Below are 27,439 nucleotides of genomic sequence, written 5' to 3'. Positions count from 1 at the left end.
GAGAGTTGCTGCTGCAAAAGATCTGCTGCGAGGTCAGTCTGGGTCTGATAGAGTCTACTGTTGGAGCCTGCAGTCATAGCTGAGCTAGGTAAAAGCCTGCAGTCAGAGGCAGCAATGAAATACTTGCAGTCCTATTCCAGCAGGAAATAGCCAGCAGTCAGTCTGTCAGAGAAGCCAACAGCAGGAGTTTGCTGTAGTCAGAGTCGGGATGGCTAAGCTGTAAAGAAGAATAAACCAGGACCCTTTTCAGGTTTTAAATGAGAGTCCGTGCCTTGGCTCATTTCAACCCCTAACGAGAGGTCTGCTGCAACAGACTGAGCAGAAAATGCTTTGGAAAATTTAAAGAAACGAAGAAGTTGTTTTGCCTCAACAGAAGATAGCTAAGGTTGTAAGGATTGCTGGGAAAGCACTCCAGAGAGAAATTTGACCATCAGTGTGTAGAACTGGTTCAACATACATAAACAGTAATTGCTACCAACATGTCATCAGTGTAAGATGAATTTACCTGAAAGGCACCTGGCCTTGTGCTTGTGCTCTGTGATCTTGGAGAGTCTTGGGTGGAAATGTCAGGTTTGAACTCCTTCAACTTCTGTAGCTGTTCTTTTTGCTCCCTGCACATGCATCATAAGAAAGTGTTATCAGTCTATAGCTTAAATGAAAAATTAAAGAAATCAATGCTCATGGTGAGAACATGTATTACACTAGTACCAGAGACGAAACCAAAAGAAGAAAAGAAAAGGACACAGCAGGCTTTATATGGGCAATGCTGTGATTCAGAAATCCCTGTTTCACATCCACCTGCCTAATGGAGGCATTTAGTGTATTAGCTGCACGCTTTTTGATCACAAGTTTCCTGAGACATGTAGTTATGCTTTTGTGCTTTGCCAGAATCACTCCATTTGAACAGTAAAGAGAAAAGCTGATCTTTGGTTTTTGTCAACACCTTCTGCAAGCAAGAAACCCCTTAGAAACACATACCTAAGTGCTCTCAGTTACTTGCTCTGGTTCACATGGTAACAGGATTGAGGCCAACAAAGCACAAGAGATTCCAATATATAAAAAACCAAACAATGAGTCTAACTTTTGCTTCTTTGGTTTATATATCAAAATGCTATTTAATACACAACCAATACATACTCTACAGAGCAGAGAACAGGTTCAGTTGTGAGTACTACAATCACTGGATTACAAAGTTCTAGTGAATATGATTTCCTTTCCCTTCAGTTTTTGTTAGCATTTTTTAATCTAGGTTTTTCAATTGCTAATAACTCTGTGTATTGAAGCAGTTTCTAAATGAAACTGCTAGGAATGGGATACCTCTGTAACAAGGCATAACAGAAACCACACTAACCAGTAATGCATCAGTTCAGTGTTCAGCAGAAGGGGAACTTGGCTCAAAGAAAAGAATCCTCAGCATTTTGTAAATACAAAAGAGTAAACTGAGCACTACACTAGATCACAAATACAGAGCAGGCTGCAGCTGAGACCATGTTGTTTTACACACAATAAAAGCAAAGCCAGATGAAGGCTTTAGTTTTGGAGATGAAAGCAGTTATATACCACACTACTGGTGTAACTCTTGGCTCAAAAAATCCCCATAAAAATTAATAAGTAATCTCCATAAAGTTGTTCCTACTGTTCAGACTTAAATCATTTGCCCATAAGAAACTAATGAGAAGTACCAGTGTAATTAATTTGAAGATTACTCTCATATTCTGTTAAAAATCAGTATCATGTTTATATTTCCCCTTTTTACTGGCTTTGAAAGATGCATATGTAACTACTTTTTACATAAAACATTTTAGTGACTATGTTTAAATTATTCAAGCCCTAATAAATTTCTCTCATAGTGATTCTCAAACTATGTTCCTTAGCCTAAGTGACTGGCTTGCAGCTAGACACAAAAAACAGCAAAACATATGCTGGGCAACAGAGGCAATGGGAAAGTCAGGAAGCTGAAAATAATGTTACTCCAAACTTTTAGCAAATACTACTTTATAACACAGACTTCACAGTTAATAACACCATTGAATTAATCTGACTGTAGTAAGTTATTAAATTATTCAGAATAAAAGTTCTCCCTTTAAAAAAAATTATTTTTCTTGCATTTTGGCATGCATCTAAGACCTTCTATATGGGACAGGTGCTCAGCAATCTTACAAATCTGAAAACAAAACAGTCTGAAGAAAAGTGCAAAACATCTCTATCATGAAATGGATTGAGTTGGGACTTTAAAAATCATCTAGTTCCAGCCTTCCTTTCACTAGATTAGGTTGCTGAAAGCCTCATACAGCCCCATCTCTCCTATTACCAATTTCATAATAAACACTTATTACAGCCTTAGGAAGTCTAGTAGCTGCTTTCTAAAAATGCAGTCTTGATAAACTCTTGCATTCATATCTTCCTAACTGTTATATCACTCCTTTTATGCTGATTCCCAGAACTTAAGATCAACCGAATTTGAGAAAATTGTTCACTGACAATATTTGGTTTCAAATGAGGACTCTCTGTAAAAAACCAAACAAACGAACAAAAACCCACCTATGTTTTAACTTAAAAGTGAGCAATATAAAAAAATTAGGTCTTAAGAACTACATTAATGTAGGTCTTGAGGGGTAAGTACTAAAAAGCAATTATCACTAAGCTCATCTGATACTACCAAAAATACTGAAAAACAATTATCCACATGTTTATTTGAGGATAACAAAAAGATTGATGAGATGATGGGACAGTTCTCTTCCTGGAAAGTGGAGCACATGGAGCATGTGCTCCATACATGGAGCACCATATTCACAGGGAAAGGGACAATCATCTATTTAAGAAAAAAGTCCATCTACAAAAACTGTGGTAAAAGTACTCCAAATAACTTCTTCCACATGAGCTCCTACTATCATGCTGCAGGTAAAAGAAATGAAGCCATTACTGTGTTGATTCAAATGGATCCCACAGAATGGGATTCCTATTCAAAATCACAGAACCAGGTAACTCACCGAAGCATTTTGAGCTCCTGGGCAGCCTTCAGAATTATCTCATGCTGTCTTTGGCTTAGGACCATCACTCCTCCCAAGGACTGGTCAGAGTCCAGGTTTGAATCTGCTCCCAGCATATCAGAGGAATGTGAAGGGGGAGGAAGGGATGTATCTGAGTGGTCATCCAGGGACCTCAGTCTCTCTCCATCATCTGGATACCACCTATCTGACAAGCGTTCCCTCTCCCAGTCAGTCCTTTCAGGAAGGTAGTCTTGCTTCTCCCGCCACGTGTCATATCTCTCCGGATATTCTCGAATCCTAAGCTCGCCCCTGTCTCGGAGATCTCTGTCATAATGATCTCTGTTCCTATCGTCCCTCCACCTATCTTCACGATACCTGTCCAGAGGTGGAAGGGGTGGTAATGGTGGTAGAGGGGGGATATCCAGGTCACGATTCCCCATTTCTCTGTTATCCATAGGTCTCATGTCCCAGTCTCTATCCCATTCTTTGTCTAAATCTTGATCATAAATATCTGAGGATCTTCCAGTTCTATCTAGATCTCTCTCCAGTTCCCTTTCTCTTGGCCTTTTCCAGTCATCCCACCACGAATCTCGTCTGTCGTGATCAGATGATAAAGGAGGTAGTGGTGGTAGGGGAGACAATGGAGGCAGTGAATGGTGGGATTGCAACCTGTCATCTCGATCATACACATGTACAGAATCATCCTGATAATCAGAGTTGTGATCTCTCCAGTATTGTTCTCTTTCCCACTCATCCAACTGCTCATGCTCCAAAGACGGGTCATCTTGACTATCTAAAGGAAATTCCTCCTGCATTGTATCATCTTCGTGACCCCAAGAACCCCTGAATGTTTCATCTCGATGGTACGGAGGCAATTTGTCAGGGTCGTCTCCTAGGTGAATGGGTTTACCCATACTGCCTGTTTCAGATCTTCCTGCTTCCCTCTCATGGCTATCTCCCCTTCTGATGGGACATCTCTCCCGGCTACCTGCCCGCCTGCCCAGGTCCCTCTCCCGGCTACCTGCCCGCCTGATGGGGACCCTCTCCCGGCTACCTGCCCGCCTGACGGGGACCCTCTCCCGGCTACCCGCCCGCCGCATGGGCTCCCTCTCCCGGCTACCTGCCCGCCGCATGGGCTCTCTTTCCCGGCTAGAGGCGCGTCTCACCGGGCCTCTCTCCCGGCTTCCTGCCCGTCCCCTGTCCCAGCTGCCTGTCCGTCCAGGTGGCTCTCTGTCTCGGTTAGAAAATACCCTCTCATGGCTATCTGACCGTCCACCCAGCCCCCTCTCTCGGCTGCCTGACTGTCCATCTGGCATCCTCTCCCTGCTGCCTGACCGTCTATCTGGCATCCTCTCCCTGCTGTCTGCCCTCCTGAACGCTCCCCTGCCACGGATGGATGGCTGCCTAGCCTGCCCCCTGCCTCTGTATACGTATCCTCTACCACGGCCATCGTCCATCCTGCCCATTCCCCGGCCATGGCCATCGTCCATCCTGCCCATTCCCCAACCACCGTCCATCCTTCCCATTCCCCGGCCACCATCCATCCTTCCCATTCCCCGGCCACGGCCCATTCCCCAGCCGCGGCCATCCCCCTGCCCTCTGCCACGGCCCCTTCCTCTGCTTCCTGGTCCCTTTCCTCTATCTTCATGCATGAATGGCCCTTTTCCTCTGCCTTCTGGTCCAGGTAGGCCCTGGGTGCTATCTGAAGCAGTCAACTGGCCATCTGGTGAATCCAAATCCTCATTTCCTTCTGCAGGGGGTACTGTATTCTGGTTCTGAATAGGTGGGGAGGGTGCCTTGGACTCTTCTACTTGCTGGTTGGGATCATGTGAACTCCATGTCCACTTTTTAGGAGGGTCTGAACTAGGTTCTTTGACTTCAGCTTTGGATGGCTCCTGTTGAGTGTTTGTCAGGTCCTCATTTGGCTCAATGGGACCTGTACTCTGTGCGTCAGGAGTAGACTCAGTTCTGCTTACAGACTGCTGATCACCAGCTGTGTCTGTAAAAGGTTCTTTGCTTTCTGACTGTGAGTCTACCTGTGTCTGCTGCTGCTGCTGCTGTCCCAAATGAGGCCTGGGCCCCATCCACCGTGGACCACTAGGTCGGGAACCGTGTCCATGTGATGCATTTGCTGTATAAAATTGTCCTGCTGGTCCTCGTGGGATAGAGCCCCATCTACTTGAAGACTGTCCATCTGTATTCTGTCGGTCGAAACGTGACCTGTATCCTTCTGAGCGCTGGGAATCAAAACGAGGTCCTCTCTGCCTTGAGCCTTCAAACTTGTCATATCCTCTTCCTCGAGGTCCGTCAAATCTACAGATGACACAACAGTAAATGTTATTCAGATGAACATGTCATATTAAAGTCCTATAGATTAATTTCACACAAAATAGAGAACTCATGTCTAAAGTCAAGTTGCTTAGATGTCTGGGATTCACAGTTGTACATCACTAGATGAATCAGGAAGGCCAAAGCATGGCCATCAGCCAGAAAAGAAAGGTCACAGAAAGTGTACCCCTTGGATAAACACAACTGGCAAACTGGTAAAAATGCATGAGGAAAAGACTCGGATACTCAACAACTTTTTTGCCTTAGTCTTCACTGACAACCCTACGCGCCTCCTGAGTGGATGGACTGCAAAACAGGCACTAGGGGTGCAAAGTCACTCCCACAATAAGAGAAGATCAGGTTCATGATGACCTGAAGAACCTGAATATATGTAAGTCTAGGGGACTTGATGAGATACATCCCAGAATACTCAGGGAATTTGCTACCATACTTGCCAAGCCATGATATCTAGAAAATGGTGACAGTCAGTGAAGTACCTGGCAACTGCGAGAAGGAAAATACTGCATCTGTTTTAAAAGAGAGTAGAAAGAAGGACCCTGGAAACTAACCTGTGAGTCTCACCTCTGCCTGGGAAGATCATCCAAGAAGCTAGGCCAAGGCACATGGAGGACAGGGAGGTTATTGGAGACAACCAGCACGGATTCATCAAGGGCAAGCTCTGCCTGATCAACCCAGTGGCCTTCTATGATGGATTGACTAATGGATAAAGGAAGGGCTATCGATGTCATCTGTCTGGACTTTTTTAAGGCCTTTTCTGTGCACCCCCAAAACATCCTTCTTTCTAAAGAGATGGATTTGATGGATGGGACTATTTAGTGGATGAGGAACTGGCAGGATGGTCGCATCTAGAGGATAGGGGACAATGGCTCAACGTCCAGACACAGATCAGTGATACGTGTGTCCCTCAGATGACTGGACACTGTTTTTATCTTCATCAATGACGTAGACAGTGGCACTGAGTGCACCTTCAGCAAGTTTGCAGAGGACACCAAACACTGAGTGGTGTGGGTGACATGCCTGATGGACAGGATGCCATCCAGAGGTGCCTAGAAAAGTTTGAGAAGTAGGCCCATGTGAACACATGAGGGAACCTCATGTGGCCAAGTACAAGGGTCAGGGCAGCCCCCGGTCTCAGTATAGGCTGGGTGATGGAATTGAGAGCAGCCCTGCCAAGAAGGACTTGGGATTACAGTGGATGAAAAGCTGGACATGAACCAGAAATGTCTGCTCACAGCCCAGAAAGACAACCTGGGCCTGAGCTCTAAACCAACACACATAAAAGACATGCACTAGCAAGTAATGAAAACAGTCTGTTCAGAACTGTAAATCCAACAAATCCCCAGAACAGAAACACTTTTTAAAAACTACCAGGAGGTAAAAATGATTCATTTATATAAAGCTCATGTACATTGCTAGCAATTCACAAATTATTATTCATGATTGATCACTTTGGAAGCAAAGAGAAGGGGAATAACCACGAAGATATTACTGTAAAGTCTAGCAGAGTACACAAGGATAGAAACAATTGAGCAGAACACCACTGCCCTTTGATTGTGCAGACATCACACCAACCCATCTAGAACTAACCAGCAGATAGAACAGATGTTGTTTTTAAACCCTGGTATCATGTATTAAAGAAAAACACTCAAAAAACCAAGATCTTGGATTAAATTATATAGCAGGTATAAAATCAGCAAAGACATAAAATATTTACAACAGCTTTCCTATTTTCAAAGAAGGAGCATTGTGTCTTTGTGACTAAAAAGGGGCAGCATCCTCAAGCACTTTACCCCCCCCCAAAAAAAAAGCAAACTACTCTAGATTATGCTCAGGTGAAAGCCATCTATGTATCCTTGCTTTAAAAATATAAATACAGAGAGTATGTATGGTGTACATACATTAAAAACAAAACCTCCACTGAAATACACACTTCCCACAACCTCAAAAAGATTTGAGAAAAAGATATATATTTCATTTCTTAATAAATCTCTGAAAATCTTGTAGCCTGGAATATGTATAAATCAACAAAAATTTTCTTACCTAGGGCCTCTAGGGCCTTCAAAACGTGCTGATCTGGGAGGATCTGGAAGCAATCCACCTGACCTCACTGGTTTATCCTGCACAACAGGCGTGTGTGTCGAAGACACTGCAGAAGTGCCTTTCAGTTCCCCACACTGCTGTTCAGATGAAATATTTACAGTTTGTTTACTAAGATGACCTTGCGATTTTCCATGGTCAGATGAGCCAAAGGATGAACCTGCTTGAGAATGGTAAGGTGAATAGCTAGTTGAACTAGCTATTTTTGATGCATAGGTACCAGGGGTGGGAAGGAGGGCTGGCCTTGGTGTTTCAGTAGCTTGACTGCTTTGAGAACCAGATCCTGAAGGGACAGAGGAATTGGATAACTGAGAAACAGAAGAGAGAGGCGGGGGAACCAGTGGAGGTGTAGTTGAAGGTAAAGTTGGAGGCATAATAGGAATGCCACCTTGACCAGTTTGGGAATATGGAATAAATGGAGGTGGCAGCGACACATTTGCAGGATATTGATTCTTCAGATTTTGGAGTGAGGTCACTTTTTCCTGCAGATGTGACTGAGTAACCTTCATCTGTTCATCCCATGCTTTCCACTGTTTCTCATATTCTTGAAGCTGGTCTTTGTGAGGGTAGGTTTGAAGCTGATGCTGCCACTGCTGGTTCATTGATCGCTCCCAATCTTTATGAAGCTGCTGGAACTGTTTTTGCTGTGCCTCATAATGTCGCAGCTGCATGTCCACTGACATTGTCTGCAATGAGATGACAAGAACAGGTTCAAAATACCTTAGATAGTCAGTTACTCTCAGAGCCGAGTATTTCAGTATCACTTATAATATCACAATTTCTGATGACTTGGGTGCAAGGTTGAGGAAGAACTACACCAAAACAAAAGTGAACACCAACAGTGACATCTAAAGACATTGTGAAAATTTATATATTTTATGACTATAGTCTATATCTATGTATAGAAGACTTGAACAGGACAGCTGAAGAAACCTATAATCTGTATAAACTGTATTATTACTGCATCCTAACAATGGATAAAGCTCAAATCAATCTTCACATATATACATTATGTGTCTATTTCTCAAGGTTTCAGTTTTTGCTATTAATCTGCTCAGGATTGCCTCAGCTGTCTGCCATTATTTTTCTCTAAGCCTTTGCCAGATCTTATTTGCACAAATGAAGCTTCTTTCAAATTCTGTCTTTCGTTATGTGAGGATATCAGGCTTGATTTTGCCTGAGATTTTTAAAGTTTACCCAAAGAGATTAAAAAAAAAACAAATCAAGAACAAACGCAGACAGCCCAACCTACCAAGAAATGTCTAATATACAAACTCCACCAACCCAATAAGAGTTGACTCAACTCTCTAATACTATAATCAACTTCTACTTAAAAGCTTAAAGGTTACAAAAGGTTTCAACTGATTACTTGAGTTAAAAATAATGTGAGATACTGATTTTTAAAACTACATTTCCTGTCTATTTTTGTCATCTACATTTATAATTGTACATATTTATTTTTGTAAAATAGAGCAGCTTCCAAATTACTCTGTGAAATCATCTGTTTACATGACTTTTCTGAATTGTTTCTCCAGTGGCAAAACACTCAAAGCTGAGTAAGTTCAATATTGTGTTCAGCTTTGCTCCTGTATCACCTAGGTACATCCGAAAAAATCTCACAAGAAGTGTAAAACATTGTATTTCTCATCCTACTGAAGCTTCATCACCATCTGCCAATGTTTTTTTCATTCTGAAGTTGAGTGACAGTAGGAAAAAATAAACCTCTATAGGTTTATTTATAAACCTTTATAGGTTTCTTTATAAACCTCCTTGGGCAGAGGATATAAACCTCTACCCAAGCAGAAAAATTAGCCAGACAAATGAGTCAACCATTACAAATTATTCAACTATGTATTTTTCAGCAGAATGTGAGTGCTGGGTCACCCAGGATGTATATCAAACCACCTCCTTAGTGTCTCACCTCTAAGTGTGGAGGCTGTTGCATGATCTGTTGATACTGCTGTACTATCTGCTGCAGCTGAGCGTGCTTCTGCATTATTCTCTGATATTGGAACCCAACCCGCTGATGGGGGTGCTGCTGCCATTGAGCTGCTGCTGCTTGCAATTGCTGCAATCTCAAATCCTCCTCAGGGTCATCAGGAGGTTCAATATTGAGCTACAGAAAAAGGTAAATACTATAAACAAAGGAAAGTTGCATCTGTCAGAAAAAAATACACTAGGTCACTACACATTTTACAGGAACTTTCTCACTGTTCCTTACTTTATCACTCTATTTCAGTGTGCCAGCCACCTACAGCTTTTGGAAGGCTGATTTTATCCCACCTTTTCTGAATGTGAACATGTAGTTTCTTAATGTGAACAGTCTAATCTAAAGGCTAGGCTGATGGCAATTAAGTTATTCATACATAAAGAAACTACCTACAGGAAAGAGAGTAATGAAAATCTGTTATCTGCCACTCAGCAAATGCAATGGGAAACTGGTTTTTCATTATGAGATAAAGTAACTCCAAGTGCATTATTTCTGTCACTTTGTAGGAACCTGCATGCTGTAAGTTAAAGTGGAGCACACACTGTTCAAACATCAATCATGAGCTCCATCTATTATACAGTAACTGTTACTGAGCATGCTGATTAAAAAACCTCTGTGCAAAATTCTCGGCTTTCAGACCAATTCTAACACACAGAGAGAGGGGGAGCCAGAATTCACAAAGTGCCAGAGAGAAATTAAGAAATAGTGTCTTAAACATAGCATTCCTCAAGAACTGAGTACCTACCTGGTTTTGCACTTCGATATCATGAGGTGTTCTCACAGACAATGTTGTGGATGGTGCAAGGGAGTCAGCTCAGACTTGCTTGGTGCATGTGTGGGTGAATATGTAATTTTATATACAAGAAGTGTATTTTCTAATTGGTGCAGCTTTAGCAAATGTTCTTTTTTAAGACTGCTTCACAACATTTAGTTATTGTTACAAAGTATCAAGAGAATTTGATGGCATTAATTTTCCTGGGGTTTTGGCTCAACTAGGACACAAATGGAGTCGCATCACTTTACAAAGCCTTACCTGAGTTTCAGTGGATGTAAGAGAAGACTCCTCTTCTTTGGATGCTGGAGGCAGGGATTCATTAAGAGCAGGAGGTTCAGACTGCTGAGCTGAAGCACTCATTTTCTCTTCTTCAGACTTTGCTCTCTGCTCATCCTTCACTACTGGACTTTTCATCTGCTGCTGTCCCTGAGCATGGGCCTTTGCCCTTTGCTGCAGGCTAAGCAGGTGCTGCTGGTACCAGTATTGCTGCTGTTCCTGTAATAGATGTAGATTTTCTAAGTTTCACAAGAAAAACAATAGAAAATCATTAATGATAGCCATTAGAATCATACTGTAGAAAAGTTTTTAAAACTGTTTTGAGGAAAAACTCACTTCTTCAGCAACAGTATTGCAACGGATATCAGAAAATTAAATCAAAATTCATAAACCGTTACGTGATGCACAGAACCCACAACAGAATTTACTTTTTACCCCAACAAGCTTACTATTCTCTAACTATAGCAAACAATACTAACAAAAATCTGGAGCACAGGCAATAATAAGCAAAATTACTACAGACAAGCTATAAGTACCATGTTTATTGGTTTTAGAGCTTTTTATAACTAAGAATTACAGTAAAGAGAAAAAGAAGGAAATGTACGGAAGAGATGAAGAGGATGAACAGAGAACACAGATATCAAGTAGACTGAAAATGGCAGCTGAGAAATTGTGGTGAAGATATTTGAACAAAGCTATGGAAAGAAAAAGAAGAATCAGAGCCAGTATATACTGAAGATTATGTATAATCTGAATTCTCATTAATTCTGACTCATTCAACAGCTGAAGAGGGAAGTGGATATGGTTCCATCCCAAAAAAATGATCTGTTTAAGAAATAATAAGCTTTCAGTTTTAAATATTTCAGGGTAGAATTAAGAGTACTCAAGGGAGATGACAGAAGCTTCAAAAAGTAAGCTGCCACTAACATAAAGAACAAGACTAGAGATAAGTATCTCAACACTTAAGCAGTAGTGTCTTAAAGAGGCATGAATAAGAACCAACAGTTCTGTATCTCTCTTCCAATATGAGAAACATCTGTCATCAAATTAATAGAAAGACATCTGTGGGAGGCTACTCTTCACCTGACACGGTCTTGTGCCACCAGAGTCCCTACTAGAGATCTCTCTGAGGGCTAAAATTTTGTGGATTCAAGTCATAGCTCAGAAAAATCTACATAGTTTGAAAATAAATACACCATTTACAGCTAAGGCAGCTCCTGTATCCTAGGAAAGTATTGCTATACCCTTGATTTTTAAGTTGTTCTCTTAACATCTGCTTTTAGTCACCATCAAAGACAGAATGATAAAGTACTCTAATTTTTGGTCTAACCTAGTGCAACCATTCTTGTGCTCTCAATTTCATTACCTCTGAGAATCTGTGACTGATCTCCATTCTTTATACCTTCTGTTCTTCCCTTCCATCCAAGCATGCACAGTTAAGAAAAAACACCTATATAAAGCCCAGTCAGAAAAGAATCCAAAGGTGCAGGCATTTCAAAATAAAAGTGTGACAACATCAAAACAGCAAGTGCTGTCTGATGAGATTTCTCACAAGTTAATCACTCTGCCCATCTTAAACAGGTTTAGAAGAAGAGTAACTTTCTGCTAGAAACCTACCTCATGCTCAGATCAGAAATTATGTTTTCTCTTGGTAGGTAACACAAATATGGAGCTGTATTTTTTTTTTTAAATACTTCTGTAACTTGGAAATGAGGTCAATGAAATGAGAGACTATGCTTCACAGACTTTAAATTGATCATGCAACTATTCCTGCCATGAATCTTTTTAACAAGAATATGTCTCAGAAGAGTTCCATAGTTTTGGGTGGAAGATATGCATTTACACTGCAGCACAGACTGTCAGAAACATTCAACAACATGCTGAAATAAGTGCAACTCAAGGGAGGAGCATACTTTCCCAGCTATACAAAGCCTGATTCAATTATCCATCTCAAAAGGCACTCACTATAAGGTGATTTGTCATCATGGTGCTCGGTGCTATGATGGGTGAGCACATGTTCTACTGCCACAAAATTGTTGTCTCCACAGATCCATCTTGTTTCCTCCTCGTTCCACCAACTGGACATAGGGCTAGAACTCATAACATGACATGGGCTTTCCAGAGCTATGGTAATATAATTACCTATTATTTTCAGCAGATGAGTCTGTGACATCTATTACTGTGCTATCTGGAAAGTATAAGAAAAGCAGAAAGGTAGATCTTTACAGCTTAGTTGTAACAAAACAGAAGTGCTAGTGTAGAAAATTTTTCATGATGAAGAATTCAGTTATTGAGTGCTCACCTCCTCACAATGACTTGTCATTCAACTGGACTTGTCATCTTTCAAGTCCAATTATAATCCTTTAGCCCAAGGAAAACACGAGCATCAACAGAGGCCTTTTTCATCTCTGGCTGACCAAGAGACAATGCCTGTTGCATTTTACAGGAACATGAAACCACCACTATCAGCTCCTGGCCACAGGACATAGCACCAAATAAGTTAATGTGAAGTCCACACCAAAGGACTACTCCAAAGCTAATACAGGTGACCTTAGGCCATAACATAATACCTGTTTTGGGGGACACTATGTCCTTTCCAGGTGAAAACTGCAAAAGAATGGTTTAGCACCTTCTACAAAACAAAGGGGCTGTTTAAAGAGAGTGGCAGTCTGTTAAATGATGAGGTTGTAAAGCTGAGGTAGCTTTAACAGATGTAGATTAATGCATATTTATGGGTACAGATATACCCATGCATCCTTGGAGTAGGAAGAGCATTGCCAGCAGGTTGAGGGAGGTGATCCTGTCCCTCTGTTCAGCCCTAGTGAGGCCACACCTGGAGTGCTGTGTCCAGTTCTGGGCTCCTCAACACAAGAGAGACTTGAAGTCCTGGAACAAGTCTAGTGGAGGGCAATGAAGATGCCAAGGGTGTGGAGCGTCTCTCTCTAATAAGAAAAGGCTGAGGGAGCTGGGACTGTTGAGCCATGAGAAGACAACTGAGAGGGGACCTTGTCAATGTACAAAAGTATCTAAAGGGACAAGGAAAGGGGCAATGGGCAGAAACTGATGCACAGGAAGTTCCACCTGAATATGAGATTTTTTACATGCAGGGGACTGAGCACTGTAACAGATTGCCCAGAGAGACTGTGGAGTCTCTCACTGAAGATATTCAAGAACTGTTTGGAATACACAACTCTGTGCCATGTGCTCTGGGATGAACATACTTGAGTGGGGAGGTTGAACCAGATGACCCCTTCTGCTCCCTTCCAACCTTACCCAGTCTGTGATATGGTAAACAAATAGCAGCACACATTACCCAAATATCAGAGGGAACATTAAGGAAATACCACAGTTATTTTAACCAGATTTGACAAAAATCCAGCAATTTAATCAAACTATATACCCACGGAAGAAACTACACTAAGCTCATGATACTATCAAGGCAAAGAACAGTATCTTAGACTGCAAAGGAAAATAATAAAACACCAACTCGTGGCAAATTGCATAATATCTTCTGAGTTAAGAGAAAAACACTGATATATTCGTCTGCAGCCACTGTTACTGTGGGATGAGGAACAGAAATAATTGCTTTCAATTGCCAGTTTAAACAACGGCTTAATAGGATACTACAATGACAAATTATGCTGTTTCCTCGCTTGGCTTTTCAGATTACTAAAAGGCATGAAAGCATCACTACACTTAGCTTTCCTATTTCTTATAGTGTAAAAACTTGTTACTCCAAATCTTGTCTGATTTTACAGCCTAAGATAGCCAAAATTATATCAGTCCGTTATAACAAAGTTATGACCAGGAAAATATATTCCTTTTGAATTAACACTGAACTGTGAATGAGAGCAAGCAAACTACTCAAAATAGAAGCTGCTTGTATAAACACTCATAAACCAGACAATGTAAACTTCAGCAGTGTTCTGCTGCTTCCATGTGTGCACCACAATAAAGTATTATTTGCAACTCTTCTGGAGATATTTTATCACTGAGCTCAATAATTTAAGAAGACAACAAGCTGACTCAATACCAAATTAACACCACTTTCTACACATGACTTTTTGAGGTTTTGCTTTTGTCATTAAAAAATTAAATCTTGTTACCACTGTAAAAGATCAATTAGTACTGTCCAAAAGCTTCATAAAAGTAAGTGAAATGAACTGAAAGCACTACTTTGCCAGGCAGTAGTTATATGGTACAAATGTAAAAATGACATATTCCAGCAATCAGCAAATTTAAAGTGTCAGTCACTTCAATATGACACAATAGGATTTTTGCAAACCTAGCTTCAAATCAGAACCCTAAGATCGATTTACCAAAAAAATAGATTTAAATAAAGGAATTTCAAAGAATGCAGTTCAATTTTGTTCTTGCAGGTGGATGCCAATAAGATAACTCTAAACCCATGCAAAAGCCTCAGTGAATCTGCCTGACCATGTACGCAGCTGAGAGCCTCACAACACTCGTGCCTCGCTGTGCATGCTGAACCTCAAGCCTGGATTGTCCCTGACAATGCAGATGAATGGTCCCATCAAGTTCACTGGAACTGGTCTCATTTAGGAAGTGAAGCACACAAACATTTTGCAGCGTTTTGGCCCTAGTGTAGACATAAAAATCACACAGCTATAACATTTTTCACTTGAAGGCATTGCAGAACATTTCCCTCCAATGCCCTATGGAATTTTATACTGGAAGATCAAGCACGTGTAGCACAAAATGTGGATTAAGTGTAAGTAGAGGGCAAGGTACTGCAACAGAAACATTTTTGCAGCTTTAACTGTGTGTGGTAAGACTAAAATAGTCACCATTCTACACTGATCAGGCAGACAACTGCAACTCAACACCTTAAAAGCAAGTGACATCCTGCAACCTGCAACAAGGAAACAGACTGCTGCATCTCACAACTGGCCAGACAAAGCCAACAGGGGTTAGGGGCGGGTCACACACACGCTGTACTTTGGAATACATTCTCCAGAGACTAAAGCACGCTCAAGAAAATTAAAGCCAGCCAGGATTTACATTTTTCCCTAAACAATTTTTTCTCGGGAAATGACAATTTGTTACATCCCTACCAACCTACCAACACCACTGGATAAATCAGTCTTTATGAAGGTTCCCCTGAGCTGTGCCATTGCCACACTTCTACGGATTGCGTCCAAATCCTTTCAATATTATGCAAATACGGTGTGTTTATTAACCGCCCTTACTCGGGGACCTTTGCAACACTCGGTACCCAGCGGCTCATCGCTACCGCTGCCAGCCGGGCGGCCTTACCTGGGGAGTCATGGTGGAGGGGTCCGGCTGCTCCGTGCCACCGCCCTCCTTGGCGGCACCTTGCGCGGCCTCCGGTGGGGCAGCGGCGGGCGGGGGCAGGGACGTCTGGGGCGGGGGGAAATGAGCCTGCGATGGCTTCACCGGGGGAGGGATGGAGGGGGCCAGGGCGGGCTGGGAAGGAGAGGCCTGGGAGGAGAGCAGGTAGGGCTGGGCATGTGCCATGTAGCCCTGGGCAGGAGGCGGCAGGTAGGGCTGGGAGGCGGTGGCCGTCGGGGGCTCCAGGTAGGAGGGCGGGGGCTCGGAGAAGGAGGGGGGCGGCTGGGAGGGCTGCGCCCGGGGCAGGTAGGGCTGGAGCGGCGGGGACTGGGCGGGGGGCGGCTGGGCGGGGGGCAGGTAAGGCTCGGTCTGGGGCGGCGGCAGGTAGGGCTGGGCGGGGGGCAGGTAGGGCTGGGCGCCGGGCTGCGGGGACTGCGGCGGCGAGGACAGCTCCATGTCCATGGGCACCGGCTCGGCGGGCACCGGCTCGCCCCAGTCGCCGTGCCCGCCCGGCGGCTCCTGCCCGTCACGGTCCCGGGCCGCGGGGGGCGGCTTGCGCGGCGGCGGCTCACGGTGGCCGTACTGCTTCTGGTAGCTGCGGACCGGCGGTGGCACCGGCGGCACCGGCGGCTGCTGCTGCCAGTCGGTGAAGGAGCCGGGCAGCGGCGGCGGTGGCAGCCCCGGCGGGGGCGGGCCTGGCGGCGGCGGGGGACCCAAGAGTACGGACTGCAGCTGCTTCTGGTGCATCTGCTGGAGCTGCTGCAGCTGGGCCAGGTGCTGCTCCTGCAGGCTCAGGAACCCCGAGGAACCGGCGGGCGGCGGCGCGGCGGCGGGGGGCGCGGGCCCCGGCGGCGGGTAGCTGGGGAGCGGCATCGGCGGAACGGCAGGAGGCGGCACGCTGGGAGGAGGGATGGGCAGCGGCGGGGGCGGGATGGAGGTGGGGGGCGGCGGGTAGTGCCCGGCCGCCCCGTACAAGCCCCAGGCCGGGTACATGGCGGAGCGCGGAGCGGACACAGGCCGCGGCGGCGGGCGGCGCACGGCGCCTGCGCGGTGAGGCCCCACCCCCGCCGGGCAGTCAAGCGTGAGCGCCGCGCCAGAGCGCCCCGCTGGGCGGGTGGCAGCGCCGCCTGGCGGACAGCTGCCTGCAGCGTGGGACCGAGGCGAGTCCGGAGCGACAGACAGGCAGACAGACAGACAGACAGACAGACATATCGTGCCCGCCCCGCTCCCCGGGGCAGGAGGCGGGACGGGGCTGGCCACACACGGGAGCCGCTGCGGGCCCGGCGCCGGGGCTTCCGTTGTGTGTACGGTGCCGCCAGGCGCTCCGCAAGCTAGGCTGTGTATAGCGGGCCCGGCGCTCCCGAGGGCCGTGCTGTCCCTGGGGCGGCGATGTAGGTGCCCTCGGTTTGAAGCACGAGTTAAACATACAAATTTGTTCTGCGGGCACTTAGCAATGACTTATGCAGAGTGCTGAACGCCTGTGGCAGGGCAGAGGAGTGTGTGTGTGTGTGTGTGTGTGTGTGTGTGTGTGTGTGTGTGTGTGTGTGTGTGTGTGTGTGTGTGTGTGTGTGTGTGTGTGAATTCCAGTAGCTGGGCAGTGGAGCCTGGCGGCTGCGAGTCCGCAGCACAGCACCCCGGCGGTGCCTCCGCTCCGTCTCCTCTGCAAGCACAGGAACCCTGAGCAATTTTTGTTATGTTCAGTCTCTAGTGCATGCCTGCTGAATCAAGGATCCCTGGCCAGTGGAGAAAGGTGTGGAGGAAAGGTCCTAAGACTTTTCAGTCAGGAGAAATATCAAGAAAATCACATTGTTAGGTAGAGAAGATTTATCCTCTCTGGTGGAAAAGCTAGACTTTATGTTCATTTGTTGTTAAATTTCAGGAAATCCATAGAGGAGATACACCATGAATCTGCAAGAAAATATTTGACTAAATTCAACTGAGATGCAAATCTTTAAGAAAACTATCTTAATTTAATACTTCTAGAACTGCCTTTTCTATTCTTTAGTATCCCTTCTTTTCATTTAGAGGTGATTATTGTTCCTTTTCTGTTTAGGATGGTCTGTTTAGATTTCTCTTGCAGTGAATATGACTTTCAGATAGCATTTGTATTTTTAGCATCTACTGTTCATTATATACCTATACTTAGCATTTATATACCTGAGTTCTATGGGTCAGTTTGCTTGCTAAGTTTTTGAAACCCTGTCCTTCCAATATAGGGAATTTCTGTTGCAAACATCCTTTAATTTATCCTCCTGATCTATTCACTCTACGTGAGTTCTCTTGTGATCAGCTTACTAACAGTTATTTCCTGCAGGCAGGTCTCTCCTACTATTTTTGCTGTTTGTTGTAGTTACTCAATATTGTCAAGAGACTTGTTACTTCCCTTATGAGGGAATATGTGTACCTAAACACTTTCAGGGCAATTGCTTTCCAGCCTACATTGTGGAAGCCAAAATGTAACATCCAAATAACGTGACAGATGCTTTTTCAATGTTCAAATTGGTTTGGGTTGCAGTACAGTTGATTCACACCAGACAAGATAAACTACTTTACCCAATCTACCAAAAAAGCAACCCTCTTAAGTTCACATTATACCCTCTGATTCTTCTATTCAGAATATGTTATTTTTATTCTTTTATTCTGTTCAGTCTGTAACATTAATGGGTGTCAATATGTTGGTTTGAGCTAATTTTTTAAAAATAGCTCATGTTCTTCTTGCTTGTAAACACTATTATACCACATTTTGTTACCCCTCAATTAACCAGTGTCATATTTTGGATCAGCAGCTTAAATTTCTTCATCTAGTATGGCTGTAGTAATCTTAAACCTTCTGGTGGCTCCAGAAAGGAATAGAAATTATTTTCTACCATTCTTTGCATATATTCAGATTTTCTTTATGTGGTGCTCCTGTATGTTCTCTGTCTTCTGAAGCTATGGGAACCTGCTACAGCAGGAGACAGGACATTAGCAGGGAGGCTGAATTCCCTAATTACTAAGAAACACTGTAAGCATCTGATATCTAAGTCCTGTGCAGGTTTAAACCAACTACCAGAGTTGAGTCAGGAAGGAATTTCTCTTCTGGTTTGGACTGACAGAGTTCTGTATTTGTAGGAACATCAAAATATTCTAGTTTACCAAAGTCCTTCCTGTGACAATGATCTTTCCTCCTCTGACACACTGTAACTTGGATTGGACGCTCGGATACCATTGTGTGTGTGGAGTAAACATTTTCCTCTGAACCTGTTTGCTACACAGGTTGTCTGGCATTGCAGAAGTACCTGATCATTCAGGTGGTCCTTTCCTGTCTTATTTATCTTCTGACCAGACTCTTTGAGTTAATAGTCAAGCTTTTTGTCTTACCAATTATACTCAATTAATGAAAATTTCCTGATGGGTGTGCTCACTGCCAATACTTTCTTCTGCTCATCCTCCAACCCTCCTAACACATCTTTAGCAATTGCCTTATACCTATTCCAGATTCCTCCTCCTTTTACTAAAACAAGGCAGAGTAAAAAGAATAAAAGATTTCAGTAAATGAGCACATTTGGTTTGATGCCTACCCACTGTTTGTGCTAAATACATATATTTTCATGAAGTCCCTGCAAAAGGCATTCTGCTGGCAGGTATATGTTCCCCAAATTCATCAGGCTGCTATGGCTTTGACCTCTTCTGTGCCAGAGAGACTGTTTTCAAATGTTACCCTAAGTGTCCATTCCTTTCTTCTTTCTTCTCCAGTCCCCTTCCATTTAGATTAATTCAAATGAATTAATTTGCACTGGAACAATTCTAGTTAACTACTGACTCAAAGAAGTCTTTCAAAACTAGAATTATTCTGAAAAGCAATTTACAGAGATCTAATACTACAACTGTTTCTCAGTCCTCACTTGACTAAACATGAGCTTCAATTGTTCATGACAATACTTTATCATTAGCTTAAAGAAATATGGATTGGATTGAGAGAACAAAACTAAGGATATTATTTTTGAAACGTATGTACTATATACTAACTGTAAAATCTCTCCATTGTTGGCTACTTTCCTCCTGGCTAGATGTGGAGAAAATTAATTTTGATTGTAATAGCCTGGAAGGGGCTAAATTTTCAAAGTGTCAGTATGCTGTTATTTCAGGGATGTTTAATAGGTGAGTCTGCAACAAGCAAAGAGATAGCATGAGAGGAAGGTCTGATGTGTTCCCCAAGTTTCCTGCAGTATGGTGCAGTCAAGGAAGTTTCCTTTCTGTAGAGGTATGGTGCTAGTCAAGGAAATTACCAGGATGTCAAAGCATTTCCCAGAGACAGAAAATTATCTTCACTGCCTGCTGTTCAGCATACAGACAGCTAAGTTTAGCTATTATAGAATTGTTAAGGTTGGAGAAGACCTCCAAGGTCAGAGTCCAACCATCAACACAGCACTGCCTAATCCACCACTAAACCATGTCTCTAAGCACCACATCCACACTTTAACACTTCCAGGCCCAGTGATTCTACCACTTCCCTAGGCAGCCTGCTCCAATGTTTGACCACCTTTTCAGTGAAGCATTTTTTCCCAATATCCAGTCTTCACACGGCACAACTTGAGGCCATTTCCTCTCATCCTGTCACCTGTTATCTGGGAGAAGAGACTGATGCCTGTCGCGGACAACTTTTATGAAAAATCCTTTCCTTAGGATTTTTTCCTCCTGAGAAGCTGAGAGGCCTCAGGAACAAAATGTAAACAATGATTATCTGCTGTTGTGGAATGCAACAGGTAGATCTGTGATTGGTCTCATGTGGTTGTTTGTAATTAATGGCAAATCACAGCCCAACTGGCTTGGACACAGAGCCCGAGCCACAAACCTTTGTTATCATTCTTTTTTTTCCTATTCTTAGCTAGCCTTCTGATGAAACCTTTTCTTCTATTCTTTTAGTATAGTTTTAATGTAATATATATATCATAAAATAATAAACCAAGCCTTCTGAAACATGGAGTCAGATCCTTTGTCTCTTCCCTCATCCAAGAACCCCTGTGAACACCATCACAGATGGCCACCTGGCTACACCCTCCTTTCTGGTAGTTGTAGTGATAAGGTCTCCCCTGAGCCTTCTTTTCTCCAGACTAAGCGCCAGCTCCCTCAGTTGCTTCTCATCAGACTTGTGCTCCAGGCCCTTCCCCAGCTCCACTGCCCTTCTTTGGACATGCTCCAGCACCTCAATGTCTTGTCTTGTGATGAGGGACCCAGAACTAAACACAGGACTCAAGGTGCAGCCTCACCAGCACCAAGTATAGAGGGAGGATCGCCTTCCTAGTCCTGCTGGCCACATTATTTCTGATACAGGCAAGGATGCTGTTGGCCTTTGTGGCCATCTCTACAGCCAAACCAGTGTAAGGGACTGCAGGATAAAGCTCTTAAGGTTTGGAAATTTTCTTAATTATAGCAAGAATATAAATTGTAATATATGGTAGAGATAATTCATGCTATATATGTGTGTATAAAATATTGTGAAACTCCAAAGTTATGTCTTTTGACCACTCTGGCTGGGGCAGTCTCATTCCTATTCGACTAATACCTGGACAACATCAAGATAATATCATGCCTGTTAACCTGTTGATGTATGAATGGGACTGTCCTGGGCTATGATTGTCGACGATGGTTGGAATGTCTCAGCTACTCACAAGATCTGTGCCTGAGATGATTACATCTGCTATGCTCAGGAACTGGTATCACTCTATTACATGTGAATACAAACTCTGCCTGGATGCTCAGACATTTCGGACTCGTCTTTGTTCCTGCACATGTATGGAACCAGTTCTACATGTGAAGAGATACAAAGAAAACGTGCGGTCATCCCTGCCTCAGGCAGAACAAACTGTATATAAGCTGGCTGCTGGAAGCACTCAGCACCCTGGGGACACGCTGTCACTTTGTCAGTGGACCCTAGTTCACTGACACCTGGGGCTGACGCTGTCTTGGCTGTGGTGGTTCTTTTTCAAAATTCTATTTTTTTGTTATCGATCCGATAAATCTTTGTTAAATTTTTCATAAATTTGGCTACCGATTTGATCATTTATAACATAAATTTTCAGTCTTCTCCTGTACTACAGATCCAGCATTTTGGCCAGGAAGTGTGCTTTGGCATGTTGGCTCCTGGTGACCCTCTCCTCACCACACAGCAGAGATTGAAGAGCAAATTATATTGCTAAAAATGAAGGAATAATGGAGGAGATATGAGAATGCTGAGTTATGGCTTTGAAATACTTTTTCCCCTACATTTCTTCATGTGGTTTAATAATTTCTTTTCCCTCCCTCCCTGACCACTTCCTTCCCTGCAGCAAATTCTGCAGGTCTCTGGAAGACTCTTTATCTGCAACTATTGTTATTATTCCTCCACAACGACCGTGCTCCCAGCCCACAATAATACCTTTGCCCATTAGACACTTTCTTTCTTTGTCCCTGATAAATAACAAAAGTGATAAGGCTTTGAGGTGTATAGGACCCAAACAAATAGGAGTGAAAGATTTGTCCCGACCCAACTCTGCCCTGCCCTCCACCACTCTAAATGTAAGGAAAGGACTGGGCTGCCAGCTAACCAAGGACAGAAAGAGCAGTCTGAGAGGACACTTAAACTTCATTCACTGTGCAGTTGAATAAAAGCCTATCAATTCTGAATTAAAATCCAGACTGCTTGTCCAGAGTAAACCACCAACTGGTGCAGATCTGATGTCTTTTCTGCAGAATGCAGATTCTGATTTGACTGAACAGGTGTGAGGTAGCTTCCCAAAGGAATACCTGTCCCAGGTATACTCCAGGTGCAGCAGTAAGAAACTTAAAATCTCTTGTGGTTTCATTCTCAGTCAGAGTTACATCATCAATATTTAATTCAGAATGCTGAAATCATGTTTTCCAATAGTCCTGATGCAGAGCTAGGCACCTTCTTGGTTGTGCTGCCCTCTGTTTCCCATATGCTTCTCCCAGCTGTAGGTAATCAAACCAAGGCAGAGGACGGATGAATAAAACCAGACTCTTCAAAATAGCTTTTTCTTAGAAAAACAAGGTTAAGAAGTCAGTTTGGTGTTATCCACAGTCCTATGAGCAGAGTTCCAACAAAAGAAGAAAGGAGGAGGGTAGAATCAGAAGGACCCTTGTCCTGGCTCACAGTCTGGGCATTGATGGCTTGACTGGACAGGTTAGAATCGAGGCGCTCCATAATCATCTGGCATCCTTTCAATATTGTACCTGAGAAAGAAGGAAAACTTATGAAAACAACCTACTCTACACTGCTCCCCTCCCCACTGTGGTGGTGTGTCTACCCCCTCTTCCTCCTCAGGGCTGCACTACCACCTCAGGGATCCCTGCTAGGCCTTGACCTTTGAGTAATGAGTTAGGTGGTGAAGCATCCCTTGAGCATACCAGGAAGCCTTGCATGATTAAGGTCAGAGAACAGCACTGACTGCACTGGGAACTCCTGTTGCTGGTCTATGGTGAAGGATGAGATTGCCAGTCATCCTCTGACAATCCTATCTAAGTCATGGCCTGAGTGGAATGGTACCAATGTTACCAGAGTTTTGGAAATTCTAGTAGTTACCAATCTGGATTATAGCCAAGGTGTAAAATTTATGCCTGACTAAAAGCAATCATCTTGTGACCCTATAAGCAGTCGTCTTAAGTGAGGCCCTTAGAGCTTTCCTGGACTGCCATGGGCTGCACCAGCACCTCTCTCTGAGCAGAAAGCCTCTTGGGCTCAAGGCTGAGATGGCTGAAGGACCATCACTCAAGCCCTGCCTGTTGAGAAATCAAGAGACATTCCATGTTTCTCACTGAAGCTGAGAGGAATTTTTAACTGGTACCTTTATACATTTACCTATACGTCTATGTCAGTGTGCAAGCATGTGAATTAGCTGAAATAATTTTACTGAGTATAGTATGAATATTGCTTCCTGAAAATATAATTAAGTCACTGTTATAATTGTAGTAAACCCTACTGAATCACTTTATAAATGTTAAATTAGTCAATGTTTAAGTGCTTCCAAAATCTAATTAAGACAGAGACTGTTGACCAAGTCTGAGACTAGGATTGGATGTAGCTGCACCTGGATTCCATCAGGAGTTTGGAAAGCAAGGCAATCCTTACAGAACCTTGTGACTCAATGGGAGGGTCATCCTTTGCATTTCTGGTCTCCATGCACAACATTCTAAAGTGATTTTAAGTCAATTTTCCTTTGTATGTTTCATCCATGTAATGATAGAATGAACCTTGCCATTAAACTCTGTTAAAGTCACACTGCTACAAGCTTATATTAAAAGCTGCTTTTGCTAGTGTACCTTTGACAGTGATTCTTCAAGTGAACTAAAGCATTCATTTGTGACACCCATGCAGCAACAGGCATACAGGTAAACTGAAGAGTCAATTGTTGCATTTCTATCTGCAGCTCAGATCCCCAGGAAGAAAATTACTACTTCCAAAAGTAAAAAGTCTTCATAAGGTTGCTGTTATTCTTCACCTTAAACTCAGCAATCAGACATCTCAAAAACAGAGAAGGAAAAAACCCTGAAGTTTTGCAAGATCTGATTTTAGAATTTAAGAGCAGATCACCACAGAAAATAAATGTTTAGACATTCAACTTATAATTCACAGAATCATTTAGATTGGAAAAGACCTCCAAGATCACTGAGTCCAGCCTTTGGCTGAATATCACCTTGAGAATTAGACCATGGCACTAAGTGCCATGTACAGTTATTTCCTGAACACCCCCAGGGATGGTGACTCCATCACCATCCTTGGCAGCCTTTTCCAAAAGTTTATGGCCACAGTGAATAAGAAGAAAAGGTGATTTGAGAGAAAAATATTTTGAGCCACATTCTAATTATAGATCAGTTAAAACTTTACATATCTATAGCAATCAAGCTCCTGATTTCCAACATGCTGCACTAGTATCCTTCTGAGTTGGTTTGGTTTTTAGTTAAGAAGCAAATTCAGTCTCTTAGCTGAGGGTACACAAAGCTACCAAACAGAATATGGAACAGGAATGGTTCTTTTCTTCAAGAGCCTGTAGAAAGCATTTACCTGGTAGTCCTGCTGCTGCTGGTAAGAAAAACTGATCTATGGAAACACTGGCCTTAAGGAAACCACTGCTTCAGGTAAAGACAAGTGAACATGTAGACTGCAATAAAAATGGGTCTGTGACCAGTCTCTTCCCAGCAGTAGCTGTACTTCAACTTCTTTGTAAACACCAGGCCCTTTACTGCAGCCTGCACTACAGACAATGAAGGAGAGAAGTACATGGTGACAGAGCCCCTGTCAGACAAGGATTGCATTGGGCAGAATTCCTCCCTGTCAGGGGGCCCTTACCTGTGCCTGGAAATATACATTATGGGCACTCCAGGGATTTTTCGTATTCTCCGCTTGAGCTCTTTATCCACTGTGGCCACAATGTAACATTTGTGCTGCAAAAAACCAGAAGGCAAGTCAGATTCAACACCAGTGAACCTCAGAAAGGAGTCATGGCTGACCAAACGTTCCTATTCAGTGAGCTCACTGAACACAAGGAGTCTGAGAGTCCTTAGCAAGGCATTACCAGGACTTATACAGAATTCCACAGCAGACTAATAACATCCTTCTGCCCACCAAAATAGACTCAAGAAATCTCTGAAACTCTGTCCAGCCTTTCGAGCTGACAGCTTTCCCACCCTAAGTGCTTCCTGATGCTGTCCTATACAACAAGAATGCTCAGGGAAGATAATACCTTGCATAAAATAAAGTTGTGTTAGAACTGAAAATGCCCCTTGGTGAGATTTTATAGTTACTCTGTGGGAAATTTAAGTCAGTCAATAATTAGGAGGGTTCAGGAATTTTTTGCAATGTTAGAACAGTATAGAAAATGTCAGGAGGGGAATACCTGAGTGACCCTCTGCACCAAGCAGTCGTCAGCGTAGGTTCCTTTGTGCATACATGGCAAGCGTTCAAACCGAGGGTCCTTGGCAATTCTGTGGGGACATAAAAAGCAGCATCACAGCAATCAGACCAGAGAGTACAGTAACACAGTACGGAGGAACAAGAACACCCCTTTCTGTGATATACAGAACATTGTTCTCAAAATAAGGGATGAAGGGATGGAGTAAATGGTAGACAAAGGTCAAGTGAAATGACCTGCAAAAAAAAAATGCAATTTGTCTAGTTATTATAAATTAAGTATTTCTTAGTACCAAGTTCAGGACCCTGCAACAGCCTAACCACCCTCTAGTGCAGAAGCACCAGTCACAGCAAGTGTTTTTCATTTATTTATATTAAAGCATAAAGTTCTAGAAACAGAGAAGAACACCCTGCACCTACCTTAATGCCACACGGTACTTCTGTCCTAACTTCTCAATTTCACCCATTACACAATCTGTGATACATGGAATACCTAAATGCAAAAAAAAGCCCACATTAAAACAAAGCAGTATTTATTCCCAGACCCCTACATACTGCCCACATGCCCCACAAACATCATGGAACTCCATAATGTATTACTTACAGGGACAACTGATAATGTTGCAAGGTGATAAAATGTAGAGCCACCAAGTTTAACCATGCCATGGTAATTTTAAATTTTTAAGCTATTAGTACTCTACCTTTGCTGAGATTAGCATTTTAAAAATATTACTTGACTGAAACCAGAGACATTGCCAGGGTTACTACAGCTCCATGACTATAGCACATATTCTTTTTGCAATATTTCTGTAATTTTCAGCCAGTGGCATGAGGCTGACAAAGCACATTACGAGCACACTGGCACTGTATGGTCTGAAGAAGCTATGAGTGGTGCAGAAACTCACACTTGGCATAGAGACAGTCCATCATCGACTGCACTAGGTCCAGTTTGGCCTTGATGGAGAAGTTGATGAAGTTAGTGTCAACCAGAATGTGGTAAGGGGGGCCCAGCTGTGTATTATATTGGAAGAACAAGCAAGAAGGATGCTGGGGCCTGCCATGAAGACAAAGAATTAAAATCAGTTAATTGTATTTAACATCACATCCAATCCTACAACTTGCATAGAATGAAAGAAGGGTAATGAGCAGAAAAACCCATCAGGCCTCCTGCTGCCTCCAAAGCACAATCCTTCGGTTTGGGGCACCACTTCTTCAGACAGTATCGCTCAGAAACACCCTCAGCTCCAGCCTGCAGCGTGGCCGGCCCTCCCTCCCTCCTTCCTTCCTTCTCTCCCTCTCCAGTGCCTCGACAGCACTTACACCTCCCGCTCTTTGATGGCACTCGGGTCCTCCTTCTTCTTCACAGGGGCTTTTGCGCGATCCTTCTCTTTACTGCAAACAAACACAGGCATTACTGGGGTACAGGGATAAGGAAGAGCTACCGGCGGCCGAGAGACCTGGGCCGGGACCTCCTCCCGAGCAGGACACGAGGGCGCTCCGGGGCCCGGGCCCAGCCGCAGCCGCACTCACAGGCGCTCGTCCCGGAGGCTGATCATGCGCTTCATGACCGCGTACTTCCGCGCCTTCTTCTGCTTCCCCTGCAAGGACACGGACACACAGCCGCGATCAGCTAAGGAGAGACCCGATCCCAGCCGGAGCCCGCTCCCCAGCCCGCTCCCGGCTCACCATGTCGATCCTGCCGGTCCCGCCGCCGCCGTGTCCCGGGTGCGTCACCGGCCCCGCCCCGGAGCGCGTCACCTCCG

At 43.7% G+C, this 27,439-nt stretch overlaps 2 protein-coding genes across 4 annotated transcripts in view; both read right to left on the bottom strand.

Annotated features, from left to right (window-relative positions):
- Positions 1-16,783, bottom strand: part of YLPM1 (YLP motif containing 1) — a 35,849-nt gene extending 19,066 nt beyond the window's left edge. For all 3 annotated transcript variants that reach the window (XR_010783774.1, XM_066551362.1, XM_066551363.1), the window contains exons 1-6: positions 15,755-16,783; positions 10,460-10,696; positions 9,358-9,552; positions 7,380-8,122; positions 2,991-5,303; positions 506-611 (exon numbers count right to left, since the gene is read on the bottom strand). Coding sequence is in view for 2 of the 3 variants with exons in the window: in XM_066551362.1 (XP_066407459.1) it covers positions 506-611; positions 2,991-5,303; positions 7,380-8,122; positions 9,358-9,552; positions 10,460-10,696; positions 15,755-16,783 (4,623 nt within the window). In the remaining variant the exon portion in view is untranslated. The remainder of the gene's footprint in view (positions 1-505; positions 612-2,990; positions 5,304-7,379; positions 8,123-9,357; positions 9,553-10,459; positions 10,697-15,754) is intronic.
- A 5,593-nt stretch (positions 16,784-22,376) lies between these two features.
- On the bottom strand, positions 22,377-27,413 carry FCF1 (FCF1 rRNA-processing protein). The gene is made up of 8 exons (XM_066551893.1): positions 27,363-27,413; positions 27,207-27,274; positions 26,997-27,068; positions 26,582-26,730; positions 26,097-26,169; positions 25,663-25,750; positions 25,116-25,210; positions 22,377-23,002 (listed from the first exon to the last, which is right to left on the bottom strand). The coding sequence occupies exons 1-8, from the start codon at positions 27,363-27,365 to the stop codon at positions 22,954-22,956; spliced, it is 597 nt and encodes a 198-aa protein (XP_066407990.1). The 5' UTR covers positions 27,366-27,413; the 3' UTR covers positions 22,377-22,953.
- Between the last annotated feature and the right edge of the window lie 26 nt (positions 27,414-27,439).

The sequence above is a fragment of the Molothrus aeneus genome, chromosome 6 (assembly GCF_037042795.1).
Source record: "Molothrus aeneus isolate 106 chromosome 6, BPBGC_Maene_1.0, whole genome shotgun sequence".
NCBI classification, from domain to species: Eukaryota; Metazoa; Chordata; class Aves; order Passeriformes; family Icteridae; genus Molothrus; species Molothrus aeneus.
Note: the sequence above shows the minus strand (reverse complement) of the source record. Positions and strands in the feature narration are given on the sequence as shown.

What these genes read in the sequence shown, in the direction of transcription:
- FCF1 (XM_066551893.1), bottom strand. An exon ending in GCCATCAAAGAGCGGGAGGT is followed by an intron (nt 26,731 to 26,996) that starts GTAAGTGCTGTC and finishes TCTTCATGGCAG; the next exon opens with GCCCCAGCATCCTTCTTGCT. An exon ending in GGACTGTCTCTATGCCAAGT is followed by an intron (nt 26,170 to 26,581) that starts GTGAGTTTCTGC and finishes TTTTGCATTTAG; the next exon opens with GTATTCCATGTATCACAGAT.